Below are 13950 nucleotides of genomic sequence, written 5' to 3' on the forward strand. Positions count from 1 at the left end.
ATTTCTGTGCACAGAAACTTGCTGATAACTCCTCTCTGTGCAAGAGCTTTCCCTGTTGTTGTCTCATGCTGTCGCAAGAAGTTTTTAATGGGAATTTGCCCCCAGCCAAAAAAAGACCTGGTTTGCCAGCGATGATTTAGCAACCTACCAATTGTTAAGTCCAGTAACATGGTAAACAGTCTTGTTTGCTGTTAAATGTGACTTGGCTTGTTTTAATGCAATTCCTTAAAACTGTACCCAACGTGATTAATATTGCAAAGAACTGGAGCACGCCCAGGAAGAGGGAGGGAGGATGAGGTTTCCTGGAGGAGCCAATTGATGCAGTGGATAACTGGGAGGAAGTAACTAAGAAAATATGTTTCTGATAATGAGTTGTGATTTACTGGTGCTACCAGCGACAGCTGAGCTGAACTTGTGCTAAACAATGTTTCTTTTAGCTTTTGGAGTACCGGCGCCAGTCTTGAATGGGGCCGGCAGTGTCTTGGGTTGCATCTGTGTGCTCACTGTGTTGTGCTGCTGGAGCAGCTCGCCTCGGTCGGTACCTGCTTCAAGTCATGCCTGGGGCACTGTGGAAGGTCCCAGTGTGGTTTTAGGATGGGGAACATGAACGCAGCAGTCCGTTGCTGGAATTGATTTCACTTCACCAAAGACAACTGTTTTGAGTGAATCCCATGTGGTGTGAATTAGTGCTACCGCTAGCCTGGACCCACAGGTATCTTTCGTGCAAGTAGTTCAAAACAACTTCCTGCCATTTCCACAAGAAGTAAATAATTTTTTCCCCCATTTCATGGATGGAGACGCCAAAGCAGGTAGTGTGATTTAGCTAAAACCACAAGTTACTTTGTGGGGTGGGAATATAGCCCTACAGCTGTTGGCCCTGGTCTCAAGTATCCCTGCACGACCTTGTTTCCCAACGTCGTCTTTGTGCATCGTTACTGCAGGATGTTACAGCAGGCTTTGTCAGAAAGGAAAGCACGGTGCAGGAGCGAGAGAATATCAGCTGTTTTCTTGAAGCCCTTTGTTCGTGGGGTGACTCTCAGGAGCAGATCTTCCCCAGGACTTTGACCTCCCTCTGCTCTTTTCCATCTCTTGTCTTCTCTGCAACCCACGAGGTCCATGTGCGGGTGGCTGGCCCAGCTCAGGCTCTGTAATAGCATAACTAGCCTGGGTACTTTGTGGATATCCTTGGCCTTTGTTCTCACATCGGAAAGCCAGATGTTTCCAGAGTTTCCATCCCACTCTGTCTTGTTGCTTTTTTTTTTTTAGTTCAAAGCACTTGGAAAGCACATTTCTACTTGATTTTTGTTTAAATGTGCATGTACCTGGGGATTAGGAGCAGCATGCACAGTGTTTATGCCTATGATGACTGTCAAAACTTTTCTCACAAATACTAGTTTTAGAAAGTTGTACAAGGCCTTTACTGAGGTATATGCTTTCCAGGTACTGATGGGGAAAACTAGTAATTTAGTGTAGAAGTTGAAGTGGAACAACTTCCTTGATTGTGATCTGAGTAACAAGATCTTTATTCTTCACAAGACGTAGCACCGTGTTCTCATTGGATCTGCGAGAAATAAATAGTTATTTCTTCAGTGACTTGAACAGTTCAAAGCTGTTAAAATTTCTTGCATTGTAGATGTTAAGCGTCTTCATGCTTATTGTGTGGTAAACGCTAGGAGAGAGGTCTTCTGCTGCTTGTTCTCCTCTTTCCTCTTCCTCCTCCAGGAAAAACGACAAAAACATCCACCCCAATCTGCCCTCTCGAGCAAACCCAAGGAGCTTTCCTGCAATGTGCCTTATGAGTATGTTTTGCTTCCCTGAAGTCTTCTAACCAGCTGTGTGTAGCTCGTGTGAGCTCTGGAAATTCCTGGTAAAGCAGGAGAAATGGGCTGCTTTTTTTTTTTTCTTATTTCTAGAAATCCCTTTTATGTAAAGCATCTGCAGCAGCAAACCATTTCTTTAATCAGTGGTGGATGATCATGAGGGATTTTTAATCTAATAAATACTGGAACATCTTGCTTCTGGAGATAATGCTTTTCTAGCAAGTATACGTGATTCTATTAACATTCACAGAAACAAGGTTTTATTCAAAAGCCAAGTGTAGTTACTCACAAGCTGAGGATGAAATCTGCTGTGATTTAATGTTTGCCTTCACTTGAGCTTTCCATTGTACTGGGCTGAGTGGCATAAACTATGTGGAATGATGAATTATTCAAGAAGAGGTGATACTAACATGGACTTAAGGACATCAGCTGTAAGTGTCTGTGTGCCTGTCGGTACATAAGCATTCTGGGATGGCAGCGAATCTGCTAACGTGCTGTATCAGCCCCAAGTAAAAAAGTGCCAGGAAAACCTGAAACATCACAGGATTTGTGTGCTGCTTTCTGGTGTTACCTGGTGAAACGTGACAGTGCGTGTTACCACGCTGGAAGGATGTCAGACCAAAGCATAGAATATCCTTTCCCTGGGGCCTGTGTGAGTACGTGTGAGAGAACAACAAAAGAGCCCCAAACAGGCCCTAAAACAATTCAAGTCTTTGTGTTCGGCTTGTGTTGGTAGATTTCCCAGTTTCTCTAAAACCATCTATTGTTCCAGACCAGCGTGGCTGTACAGCCCTTGCCTAATGCAAACAGCTTGCCCGGTGTTTGTTTGCCTTTGCTCAAGTGGCCGCCGAGGACGAGGTGCTGTGTGGAGCTGTGGGGTGGAGCGGCAACTCCCACCGGCCGGGTCAGCCTTGCGCCAGGGCCGGGGAGGCTCCGTGCTGCCTGCTCTGGCCCCAGAGGGACAACTGCTCCCATTCCCTGCTCCTGTGCCAGCACGGGGCTGGGGCAGCCCTGGAGCCCCTCTTTGCCACACCAGGAAGGGAGCTGTCGTCTCCTACGGGAGAAGGAGGGGAATGGGATAAGTGGATTGATGCTCGAGGATGAAGCAGTTGTCTTCTCTTCAGAGGAGAAACAGGCAGGTGGACAGCGAGAGGTGAATGTAGGTAAATAAGTGCTTTTGCGGCCATAAAATGCAATGGCAAAAGGCATGTTGATAATCTTAATTGAGCCACTAAACCCTTCTGTTAAGTGATTTATGTGCTGTTTGTGAAACCAAGCCATTGCTAATAGCAACACGTTTTAGAACATTTAATTTTTCCCTGAAGATATTTGTATTGTCAAATACTGCACCCAAAAGGAACTTAAAGATGGTGTATCAGCTCACCTGTAGGTGTAGTTTCATCTGTACAGCAGGGGAAACTGGTTGTAGTCACTTCAGACAGCAGCGGGAACTGGAGGAAGGAATGACTTGGAAAAATAGCATTGGCTCTTTTATAAAGCTACAGACTGATACTGTCAAGGGTTCCACCAGTATCCGAACCCTGATTTGTTTTCAGATGAGGGCTGAAAACCTTGGAGCTCTTCTGTGAATGCTGCCTCCAACTTTGTATGCACGCTGGTTTGATTTTTTAGCACTTAAAGAAGAAATTACAATTGTTTTGTTTGGTTTTTTTTTAAGATTGTTGCCCAGCTCTTTTGCAGTTCACTTGAAGTCTGCACATTGAGCTTGGGCCTGGCAGGATTACCTGTTTCATGGACTGGGATATGACAAAATCCCAATCAGCTCACTTAGTTGACCAGTGCAGTGAAGTTTCTCTCTTGTGGAGTAACCCCTTCTGCTCTGGAAGAACAACTCTTTTTTTTAATGGCAAGATGAGCCTCTGGAGTAATAATGTTTCAGGAAAGCCTTGCTCTGCTGACTCCCAGCCAGGGACTGGGAGTATTGACATAACAGCTGAATTATATGGTTTTTTTCTCCTTTCCTTTGTTTTTTTCAATTAAAATTGGCTTATTCTGTTTTTGTTTTTGTTTTTTTTTCTTTTTTTCTGTACCGTTGGATCTGGTAATTGTGGGAGGAGTTGTGCCTGCCCCTGTGAAGAGATGTGGTGGGGATGGGGAAGAAGTGCCCTGAGCTATCAAAGCTCAGTTTAGATTTGCTGATCTATAAAAAAGACAGTCTTGAGATGTGGGCTTTGGTTTTTCACATGAAACACCGCTAGGTGGTAAGCTCGCTCCTTCCCCCGCAGCAGCAATGATTGATGAAGGCGCCTGGTCAGGATTACTCCCTGCTCCTTTTTAAGTTGTATTCTCCTGGTGTGATGTCTTGGTGGAGCTGGAGCCAAGCCTCCCGTCCAACGGTGACAGAAAACAATGCAGTGGGAGTTTTTACTGCACGTTCTGACTTGGAAAGCATTGAACCTGCGTGCTGGATGGGCTGCTCCAAGCCCCCATGTTGCTGGCTGGGGGCTCAGCGGAGGCAAGCGTGGTGCCGGAGCTCACTGGTGTTGTGTCCCGCTCCTCTGGCTGCAGAGAGGAAGGGATGATGGTGCTGGTGCCACAATGGCACTAGGATGGGTGCTGCAGCGAGGCTGGGCGAGCAGATTTGCTGGGTGTGCTGGTGATGTTGAAGCATGAAACAGGGAGAAGAGCCTGCAACGTCTGGTGTTGATTGAAAAGCACTGGGAGGGCTGAAGCTAGCATCACGGCAGAGGCTGGGGCTGGGTTTGCTCTGCAGGATGGCAGTGGGGTGCTCTGGCTTCCTGGTGGCGAGTGCTGTCATCTGAGTCACTTCCAGGCATCGAGGGGCCGACCCCGTCAGGTTTTGCTTCCCTCTACTTGACTGCGAAGGGAAAAACCAGGATGGACTGAGAAGGGCAGAGGAGGTGAATGGGAGCAGCTGGAGGAGGATGGCTTCTCTCTCATGCCGGCGTTGGGTGCACCAGGAGCCTTTTGGTACGTACACCTGCGGTGGGGGTGACCCGGGCAGTGCCCCTGACCTGGTAGGAAAGAAGCAGCCATTGCGGTAAATTAACATCGTAGATAAGCAAGAGAAGAGCCCTTTTTTCTTTTTATTTTTTTCCTTGGTGCACATGATTTAGCCTGGAAAGGCATTGCTTGCCCGTAGAGGGAGTGTTCTTGTAAGAAAAAGTGACTTAAACTGTATCTCCAGGGACTGCTTTAGGCCTTGGGAGAGAAGTGAGCACTGAATTATCTTCTGTGTCCTTTTTGTGCTGCCTACATGCTGGGTGTTACTTGGGCTGTGCTGCAATTGGAAGGTGGTGTGCTTGTTGCTTGGTTTTGGTTTTTTAAGCTGTAAATGAGAACAAACTTGGGGATAGATGGGGGGGAGCAGGAGGTGACATTGCTTAAATTTTCAAACAGGGACTTCTGGCTGGCAGTGCTGTACCTTCTGTTGGCTGAGGGATAGCCTCAGGAAGGGCTGTAAATTTAAGCTTTTTGTGCAAAGCAAATATGTGAATACAGATGTATTTTAAACCTTCCCTCCCACATATATATATATATATATATATATACACACACACGCAGAGTCTTATAGGAAAATACCTGTAAAACTGTGTTATGCTGCAGACAAGATCTGTGACACATGAGCACAGAGTTTCTTTAGTTCCCTGCCAGGGTAAACAAGCCACCCAACTCCTGGGCTGGGAGCTGGTGTCCACTGTGCTCCCTGGAAGCAGCTTATGGAGGTGTACCACAACACTTTATTGAAATTTAATTATTTTTGTTGTTAGCTGGCAAATAATAGCTTTGGATTCCTCGGTTTCTCCTGCCTTCAGTTCTCCGTGCATGCTGATGGAGGACTGCAGCCTACGCCATCCCTGTGCTTTCAGAGTGTGCTAAAAGCCTTGCTGCTGGCTGGGCAGCGTGCAGCGCCTCATGTGCCTTCCAAACCCCCCAGTTCCCCTCGGCCAGTGCTCAGCACTTTCTTTACTGGTGTATTTTGCACCAGTTTAATGAGTAAACATGGCTTAAAAGTTAAGTAACATCATGTTCCACAGAGTAAAGCTCAGCGGAGAGCCCAGTGCGTCACTTTGTACAATGCCAAGACTTTTTGTGTGGTGTGGTTGCTTTTTTTTTTTTGTAATAGGAAGTGCTTTTTGCAGAGTGTGTAATTCATACTGTTTGCAAATGCTGGCTGGCTTTTTCCCTTCCTGAAATAAGGCTGAGCTGCATATTTGGTTCCTCTGTAATTCTCTTGAAAAATATGTATGTTTGCAAGAGAAAAGCGAATATGGCCTACCTTCTCATTAAGATGAAAAGATTCCACTTTCAGGTTGCAAGAGCTGTTTTTGAGGCTGAGACCTGAATTTTTTTTTTTCCAATTTAGTTTATTATTATGTTTTCAGAGCTTGGGCTTTTGTAGTTTCCCTGCCATCCTAGAAAAGAGGAGGAGAGACAACAGGTTTTGTGTCGTGGTCTGGTGTGGGAAGCTCCTTGAGATGGCTGTGTTCAGCAGCAAGCCAAGGGTACTTAATTAAGATTATTTATGAAGTTTAATAGCACACTTCCAGGTTGCATTTTGTAGCTTCATGTGTGGATGGTTAAGAATCATCATTCACTTGGGTTGTTTTGATAGTTTGTCTACAACTTGGAGAAGGACAGGTAGGTGAGGTTGGCACATCTGAAGAGCATCACAGCTGCATTTCTGCTGTGAGGATCCTTCCTCCGTGATGGGCTTTGTACAATGCTCAAGAAGTAAATACAAGGACACTGTGGGAGGTGAAATGGTCAAAAAAAGAAGGAAAAAAAAAAAAGTCATTGCAAACCTGTTGAGCACGTGTGGAGATTACTTAAAAAATACATCAGCAGATGTCACTTGTCTAACATGGTGTTGACCTGAGTAATTTTTTGCCTGCTGTTAGAATGAATTCTTAATTGCTCTGTCTGGTAGTGATCAGCAGATAGAAATTGATTCACAATCTTTGTGGGAAATACAAAGGAAAAAAAGGAATTACTGTGAGAGACTTTTTAGAGCAAGAACTTAGAAATATAATTGGTTTTCTGTAGAGAAAAACATCCGAGGCATTTGGGCTGCTCTTGTGTTTGAGATCATAGTCGCAGAAGTTAGTGTTAACTTGTGCACAATTATCAGATAGTGGACTTTGTATGACACTTAATTTTCAAAATGATCCCAATCCCAACCTCCAGCGGAGCTCTGATGCACCCGAGTGCGAGCTGTGGGGTGGGTGACACGGGACAGTGCACCTCAACTGCAGGCAGCTGAGACGGGGGCTGTTTCCAGTTTTTGGGATGGTTGCTTGCAGTTTGTTGGTCTTATCGCCTTGATTAAACCTGTCTCGTGGCTGGCAGCTGGTTATTGAAAAGCCAGCTTGAGCCATTTTCCAGCAGGCGGTGGACTGAGAAGTAGAGGAGGATATGTGTGCAGGATCCCTTATTATAGAAGGATTTTCCTCTGTAAGGCTTAGCTTGTGCAAAGTTTTCTAAACCTGTTTTCTTTTAAGAACCTGGGCACCCTAATGCTGCTGTGTTTGTATGTCTTTCCAGTTGAGTTCAGATGCCATACTGGGACTTCATGTTTGTTTCTGGCATGGGGCAATATGAAATCTGGTGCAAGAGCTTTGCTTGGAGTTGTGAACATCCAGTTTTGTCCTGTTCTAGCCCAGACTTCGGGTGGTGGTGCTGCATTTCTTCGCATGGGAAGAGCAGTGCAGCCTCCTGGTCTTCAGGACAAAGTGTTAAGTGGGTGTCATCAGTCCAGTTGGCTTAGAAAATGGGTCTTCATGCTTGTGCTCTAAAAAATTTCCCTTTGCTCCCAGGTTTGGAAGCTCTGGCCATGGATCAGAAAGGCTATCGGCGGGGGAGTTTCCAGAGCAGCACTAGTGATGAAGATATGCTGGAAATAGCAGGAGCATCTCTGGACTTCTCCATGGCAGATGATGACCCGCCACTCGACAGGGAGATGGGAGGTAATACCCATGCATCTCTCTGCTTTCTGGTTTTGATGATGGCTTTCGGTAGGATTTCATGTTAATATTGTCTGTATGGGTCCTACTGGCCTCCACCTATGCGTTTCAGGGCACCAATGTGAATAGTTTGCAGGATTCTGCACTTCATTGTACCCCTCAATAGGCTTCTGCAGAACAGCTGAACACTTGCTCACGTGCCACATTTGGCTCCCAGCATTGCTTTGTAATGGAGGCTGGTGGGAGGCGTGCTCCCTGCAAAGTAGAAAATCTCCTTAAAATAAATGGCAATTGCAAGAAGAGTGTGAGTGACTTTGTTGTGGTGGGGAGGCACTATTTGTCTTCAGCAACTGAGCTGCTTGATCTCAGGCTGTGTGCATCCAGTAACCTGTCAGAGGGGAAAACTGCTCTCTTAGCCCTCTGTGTGGTACTTTGCTATTAAATGTAGCATATCCTCTCCAACTGCTTTGCTTTTAGGGCTTCTGGATAGTCCTTTCTGGAGTTTTCTGAAATAGCTGCTGCAGGGAAGAGTTGGCTGTGCCATGAGGGAGGTGTCGTGAGTGTAACGGGCAGGGGTGACAGTGTAGAGAGATTCCTACAGGTTTGTGATACAAGCAGAGACACTCCCCTCTTCTTCCCTTCTTCTTATAATTTTAAAGTTTATCTGTTGTGGGGAGAATCTGGAAATGTAATGGCACAAAGGGGTTTGGTGCTGAGCTTGCACGCAGCCTGAGACGCTTGGCTTCCCCTGCCACCACTCGTCTGTCCAGAGGGGGTTCGTGGCTATCTCCTCTGGTCTGAGCCTGAGGTTGTGAAATTAATGGGGGAGAGATGAATGTGCATGGTTTTGCTGCGCTTTGGCACTAGACGAGCAGGATCTGCCTGATTTTTGTCTTCCATGAATTAGTTTAAAGTTAGTTTAAAAAATTAAACTAAGAAGTTAGTTTAAAAGCAAAAATGCTTAATTTTGGACAGCAGACTGCAAATCTCCGTGACTTCCATAAGCCTTCTTGTCCTCTTCTCTGTAGGGAGAAAATTAAAGAAATCTTTCTGATTTGCTTCTCATCTATGTGGTCTGCCTCTAGGTAGTGCAGATGAAGACAGACTTCCTCAAAGGTCACCTGTCAGTAGCTGAAATGACCAGCTCTTCTGCTGCTGGAAATCTGATGAGTGTGTGATTGATTGTTTTCTACTTGGCTTGGTCTCTCTCACCGCTTTCAGGCTCAAGCGGAGGAAGGATCATTGTGTTTTTGTAGCAGTTGCATTAACTCTGAGTGATAAGCATTGGTTTGTGGTTAAAAAAACCTCTGTCCATGCACAAAGGGTACACGTGCAAGATTTACATCCTGAGTGTGTTGTTTCCTGGGTCCTGTCTAACGTGAAGGAGGGTGGCTGGTACGTCGGGGCCGGCTGCGGTGCAGGTATCAGGCAGTGTGCTTGCTCCAACCTGAGCTGGTGGTGGGAGCGGCTTTTAGAACTGGGCACATGTGGGAGTCCACTTCAGAAGTCCTCGCACAGAGCTTGAAATAATGACTTGTGACCAAATTTACTTCTGAAGATCTATTAATTACTAGTATGTGCAGAATTAGGTACATAGAAATAGTCACGTTATGCATGCTGGTAATGGAATTGTAAATTCATGTTGTCTTACCTGCTGGTGGGAACTGCTTTTTCTATAGCCATTGGGTTATCAGCTGTCTGAAGTTAAATGTGTGTTCATGTTTAATATTTAGAGAGAAGGAGCTGAATTCTTGAACTTCTTGTGAGGAAATTATTATTCTGTGGAGCTTAGAAGCAGCAGTTGGTGACTTGAGCTGGGTTTAGTTTTGCTGCTGGCCTGAAACAGCAGTTGTTTTTTTCTCCTCCTTGCTTAAATAGGCTTTTCCCATCTCCTCTCAGGGCCTTTGAAGGCCTGTAGCTACTTCTGTGGAAAAAAATGGGGGGCTGCCCCACTGGCACATGTGGCTTGGAGGGATGGTGGTGGTGGCACTTCGGGGGGCTGCCCTAAACCTAGTGGCAGAGAGGAGCGGTTCCCCCGAAAGGGGCGCTCTCTTTTGGCAGGATGCTTAAGTCTACAGCAGTGTTGGCACAGAAGTAAAAGAGGAAATTTAAAAGGGGAAAGAGTTGCTTGCAGATACTGGTTTCAGTTCACTCTACAAATTTCCCCAACTGACTTCAGGAAATGTTTGATGGCAAATGTTTGGGTGCCAGGCATGCAACCTGAAGATGTGGTGGCACAGGCTTGACTGGAGCTGAAGAGGTGGTAACTGAGGTTCTCCCATGGTGAAGTCAGCTGTAAACCCCTGCCTGGGACCTTCTGCTTTTGTTCTCCGGTGTGGTTTTAGATGGGGATGAGTTAGTGACACCTTTTGGAACCAGAACCCAACCCTCTCTTACCACCTTCTCCAAGACTGACAAACTTTCCTGCAAGAGTGGTGGCATCTCAGGTTGAAAAAACAGCCACAACTGGAGCTTATAGAGCGTGTCAAGTGACCAGAGGAGTAAGTATTACCTGCTGCTTGGTAGATTTGTAAATCTGGAGTGCATTTGGCAGCTGGTGCTCCTCTGTGCTCTCTAATAAGTGACAGAACTTCCATACAGTGTCAGGTCCCCGATGGGAACCACCAGCCTGGCCTGCTGCCTGGAGCACAGGATGCTTGTGTTTGAAAAGTATCTTCATGTAGGATCTAGACTGGCTATGAAACTTTGTTCCTAACTGGTATTTGCAAGAATGTACCTGCTTCCCAAAGGCTGGAGCTTTTTAAGAGCTTGAGCCAAAATGTAGATATTCTGAGTGCTTCAGGCTTGTTTCAGTCAAAATGATTTAAAATGGACTGCAGTGCCTTTTCACGCCTGCTACTATGCTGTTTGCGTTATTGAAAACTCACTACGAGTAGCACATTCTTATCTTTTCTGGTTTGGACTTCAGCATTTCATCAATAAAAGGTAACAGATAAGACTTTCCTTGATTTTTTTTTTTTTTTTTTTTTTCTTCCCCCATGCTGTTAAGTTGTACTTGGCAAGCAAACTTTTGATTTTTTTTTATAAAAGCCACTGATACTTTTCTAGTTTTCCTTGTAGTCCCGATAGTAAAGTAATGGTGTTACACCAGGCAGCAAGTGAATCTTAGCAGTGCTTTCTCAAAATTGTTGTCAAAGCATGGATTTTAATCTTGGCCAAAGGGTTGATGGGGTAGCACAGTCTTTTTAAGGATACAGTTGTACTTCCCAGAAATTGTTTCATCTTACTGGCATCGCCTCTTTTCTGTGCCAGAGTAAAGGTGACCAGAACGACATGTGATGTTCAAGGTGTATTTGTACAGCAGTAAATCTTTTCTGCTTCTTAGTTTAAGGGATTTAAAAAAACTCCAACTATTTCCTTGTTGACTGTTCTCAAGTATTGAGCAATGACTTGCAGAGCATTATCTGCAGACACTTGAATTTTTAAGTCAGACATGCTGACTTAGAGCATGACATTGTTTACAGTCGTCTCTTCCCCCTTCCTGAATGCCTTGCTTTGTTAGCATTGAGTTTCTTCTTCTCTCTTGTAGTCCAGCTGTAGTACTTCAAAGCCAGCCGAAGAGATGCTGGTTACCCAGCACAAGTTACTCTAAGTGCAGGCGCCACTTTTCCAGACCACTTACAAATAAGTTGAACAGTCCAGTACAAGCAGAAATGAATGGGATTCTACTGTTGCCTTCTTTCTGTTTTGAAAATATAGGAATTTGTGACTTTAACATCTTATGTCTTCAGCTAGTTGTTTTTCTGTGAGAAAACTTTACCTGTTACTTCCCAAGAGCTTAATTTGCTTGAGACCTTCTAAAGAAAATTCTGTCCAAAGCTTTATGGATACCCAAATACGTGGTCAGTTAGATTATATCTGAGGTCCTGTTGATATTTATTTTTATTTTTTTATTTTGGAAGAAATGTAAGATTTACAAGGCCCGATTCCTTTAGCAAAATCTGTTGGAACAGCTGCCTTACCAAGTAGTATCTCCTAGATGAGGGGTTGCTTCTGTCAAGTGGTTTGTTATGAGGGTAAGTTGTACTGATTTCTAATTCCTTGATATCTCTTTCCAAAACTATTAAAATACAAATGGTTTCCTCTGAATGGGTTAAAGTAGTCCTGGTTGGCAGTGATGCTGGCTTATTTTGTGCTTTTCTTTAGTGGCCCTTTCTCTGCTCATTGCAGTGGTGAGGCAGACATTGGGCTCGGAAAGCACAAGATGTAATGCCTGGGCATCATGGTAGGCTCTGGATGTGCTTTAAATTGTAGGGAGCAAAGGCAGGACTGTGCTCCCCACTTCTTTCAGACGAAGACTTAAAAATCTTTTGATGGCTGCAAGGTCTCCTTTTTACTGCAGGATTTAAGGACTTTTTTTCTCTTTGAGCTCTAAGGCCAAGAACTGAGAATTGCAGTAGCAACAAATAACACTCAAGAGTGCAGCAGGGTTAATGAAGCTTGGTTTCGTATGGATTTTTGGTTTTATCCATTATCCCTGTCCTTGTTTATGCTCTCCAGACATACTTGCTCTGTGCAGTGGGACGTGGGGGCAGGTGGTGTAACTAGCTGCAATATTGGGGATGGCCAGCTGGCTCCTGTTCTCGGAAGGATTAAATATCTTTCCTTGCTTTGCTAGCCAGGGGATTTCACTAAAATGCTGCACCTCTGGCAGGTCAGGCTAATTGACCCACCCATTAGAAGTGCTAAAGGACCAACCTCTGAGATGGATCCCTGAGCTGGGAGATATCTCCCCTTGCTTTTTTCTTCACCTGCTTTCCTCCTTGACCTCCAGACCGGAACCCACGGTTGCCAGGGCAGCCTCTGGCCAGCATATCGGGTGAGACAGAAGTTGCTAGGGTGTAGTGTTTCAGACTTGCCAGACAATGTTGAAATGACAAGCTATCACTAGCAAATTGGAGCCAGGAGAACTTAATCACCAGCCCCTTTGAGCTCTTATGTGCATTGAATGGCAAGATAAAGAGTGCTTGTGGGGCCCCGGTGGGGTTGGGGAAAGCACTCTGAAGTATTGCCTATGCAGAGAGGACAAAAGAAAAATTCTGTGCCTGCCTGCCTCCTGGAAAGACAGTGAGCAAAGAGCATTACTACTAGCTATTTAGCAAGCAAAATGTCAGCTAGGTGGGAAAAGAAAGGGTTTTTTCAGTAGATCTGTGACTGCTCCACTGGTGTCAGGAAACTCCACTGACTCCGTGTTTTCCTGTGCTGAAGCTTGACTTGGTCCAGACCTTTCAAAACGTGTGGGTGCAGAGCAGGGACTGTTCCAGGCTGGTGTGCCAGGAGCATCAGTGGCCTGACGTGGTTAACTGGGGGCTCATGTCTGGGGCGTCCCTCCACAGACAGACTGTGGGTAAGGTTTGCCAGATCTTTGGGGCTGGGTTGTTGGGTGAAGGGGATCTGAAGGTCTGAGTGCACAGCTTTAACCTGCCTAATTTGTAGTGCTTATGAGAGCAAACAGTGTAGCACTGAGTTACTCTCCATCTTAAAGCCCTTGCACAGTCAGCTTCAGCTGCTTGCGATACCGAGTCTGTGCAGCACAGCAAACGGGCAGATTTTAGTCCCAGGGAATATATTCTGCCAGATAAAACGTTCTGAGTGGCTCCACTTGCAGCTTCAGGGTGCAGCCTCCATTCTGGGCGCACCAGGAGTCACGATCCCTGGATGTAGCCAGCTTCCTCTGTCCTTGCCTGCCTGCAAGCGTGAACCTCTCCCTGTGCCGCTCAAATCCTGCCCCTTCCAGCGAGGTGCAAGGGCTGGCTCATGTGACGGCCGTCGGTGACGACACGCTAGGCACACGCTAGGCGTGCAGGGAGGGCCCAGCGCTGCTGCGAGCTCGTCTTTGGCCAAGTCCAAAAGGAAAAGGATGCAGCAAGTGCCGCTGTAAGACAAAGAGCACCCGCTGTCCCTCGACCCGTGCGGCCATGGGACGGACGGGCTCCCAGAGGTGCTCCCGTGGGAGGAGGAGTGGCTGAGTGAGGGTGAGGAGACTGTTCAGGGAGGAAAAGGGGATGTGAGCCAAGGGGGAACGTGTCTGTCTGCGGGTGCACGTTTGCGGAGGCTGCGGGGCAGCAAACCGCTCCTGCTCCTCCGCTCGGATGGAGGGGTGGTTGGGCAGGGGGAGCAGCCAGGGTGGTCTGTGGGATTTCTGCTGTGTAATGGTTGGTTGT

At 46.1% G+C, this 13950-nt stretch overlaps 1 protein-coding gene across 12 annotated transcripts in view; it reads left to right on the forward strand.

The window, feature by feature from the left end:
* LOC141949421 (H(+)/Cl(-) exchange transporter 5) overlaps positions 1–13950 on the forward strand; it is a 44194-nt gene that overhangs the window by 8920 nt on the left and 21324 nt on the right. For 7 of the 12 annotated variants that reach the window (XM_074882986.1, XM_074882988.1, XM_074882984.1 and 4 more), the window contains one exon: positions 7619–7768. The exons of 1 other annotated variant lie outside the window; for it this stretch is intronic. In XM_074882986.1, coding sequence (XP_074739087.1) covers positions 7636–7768 — 133 coding nt within the window. In that variant the 5' untranslated portion in view covers positions 7619–7635. Of the gene's footprint in view, positions 1–4617; positions 4773–7346; positions 7542–7618; positions 7769–13645; positions 13762–13950 lie in introns of those variants that run through there. 4 more of the 12 variants (XM_074882983.1, XM_074882982.1, XM_074882981.1 and 1 more) reach the window with 4 other exon arrangements.

Source organism: Strix uralensis, chromosome 13 (genome assembly GCF_047716275.1).
Source record: "Strix uralensis isolate ZFMK-TIS-50842 chromosome 13, bStrUra1, whole genome shotgun sequence".
In the NCBI taxonomy this organism is placed as follows: domain Eukaryota; kingdom Metazoa; phylum Chordata; class Aves; order Strigiformes; family Strigidae; genus Strix; species Strix uralensis.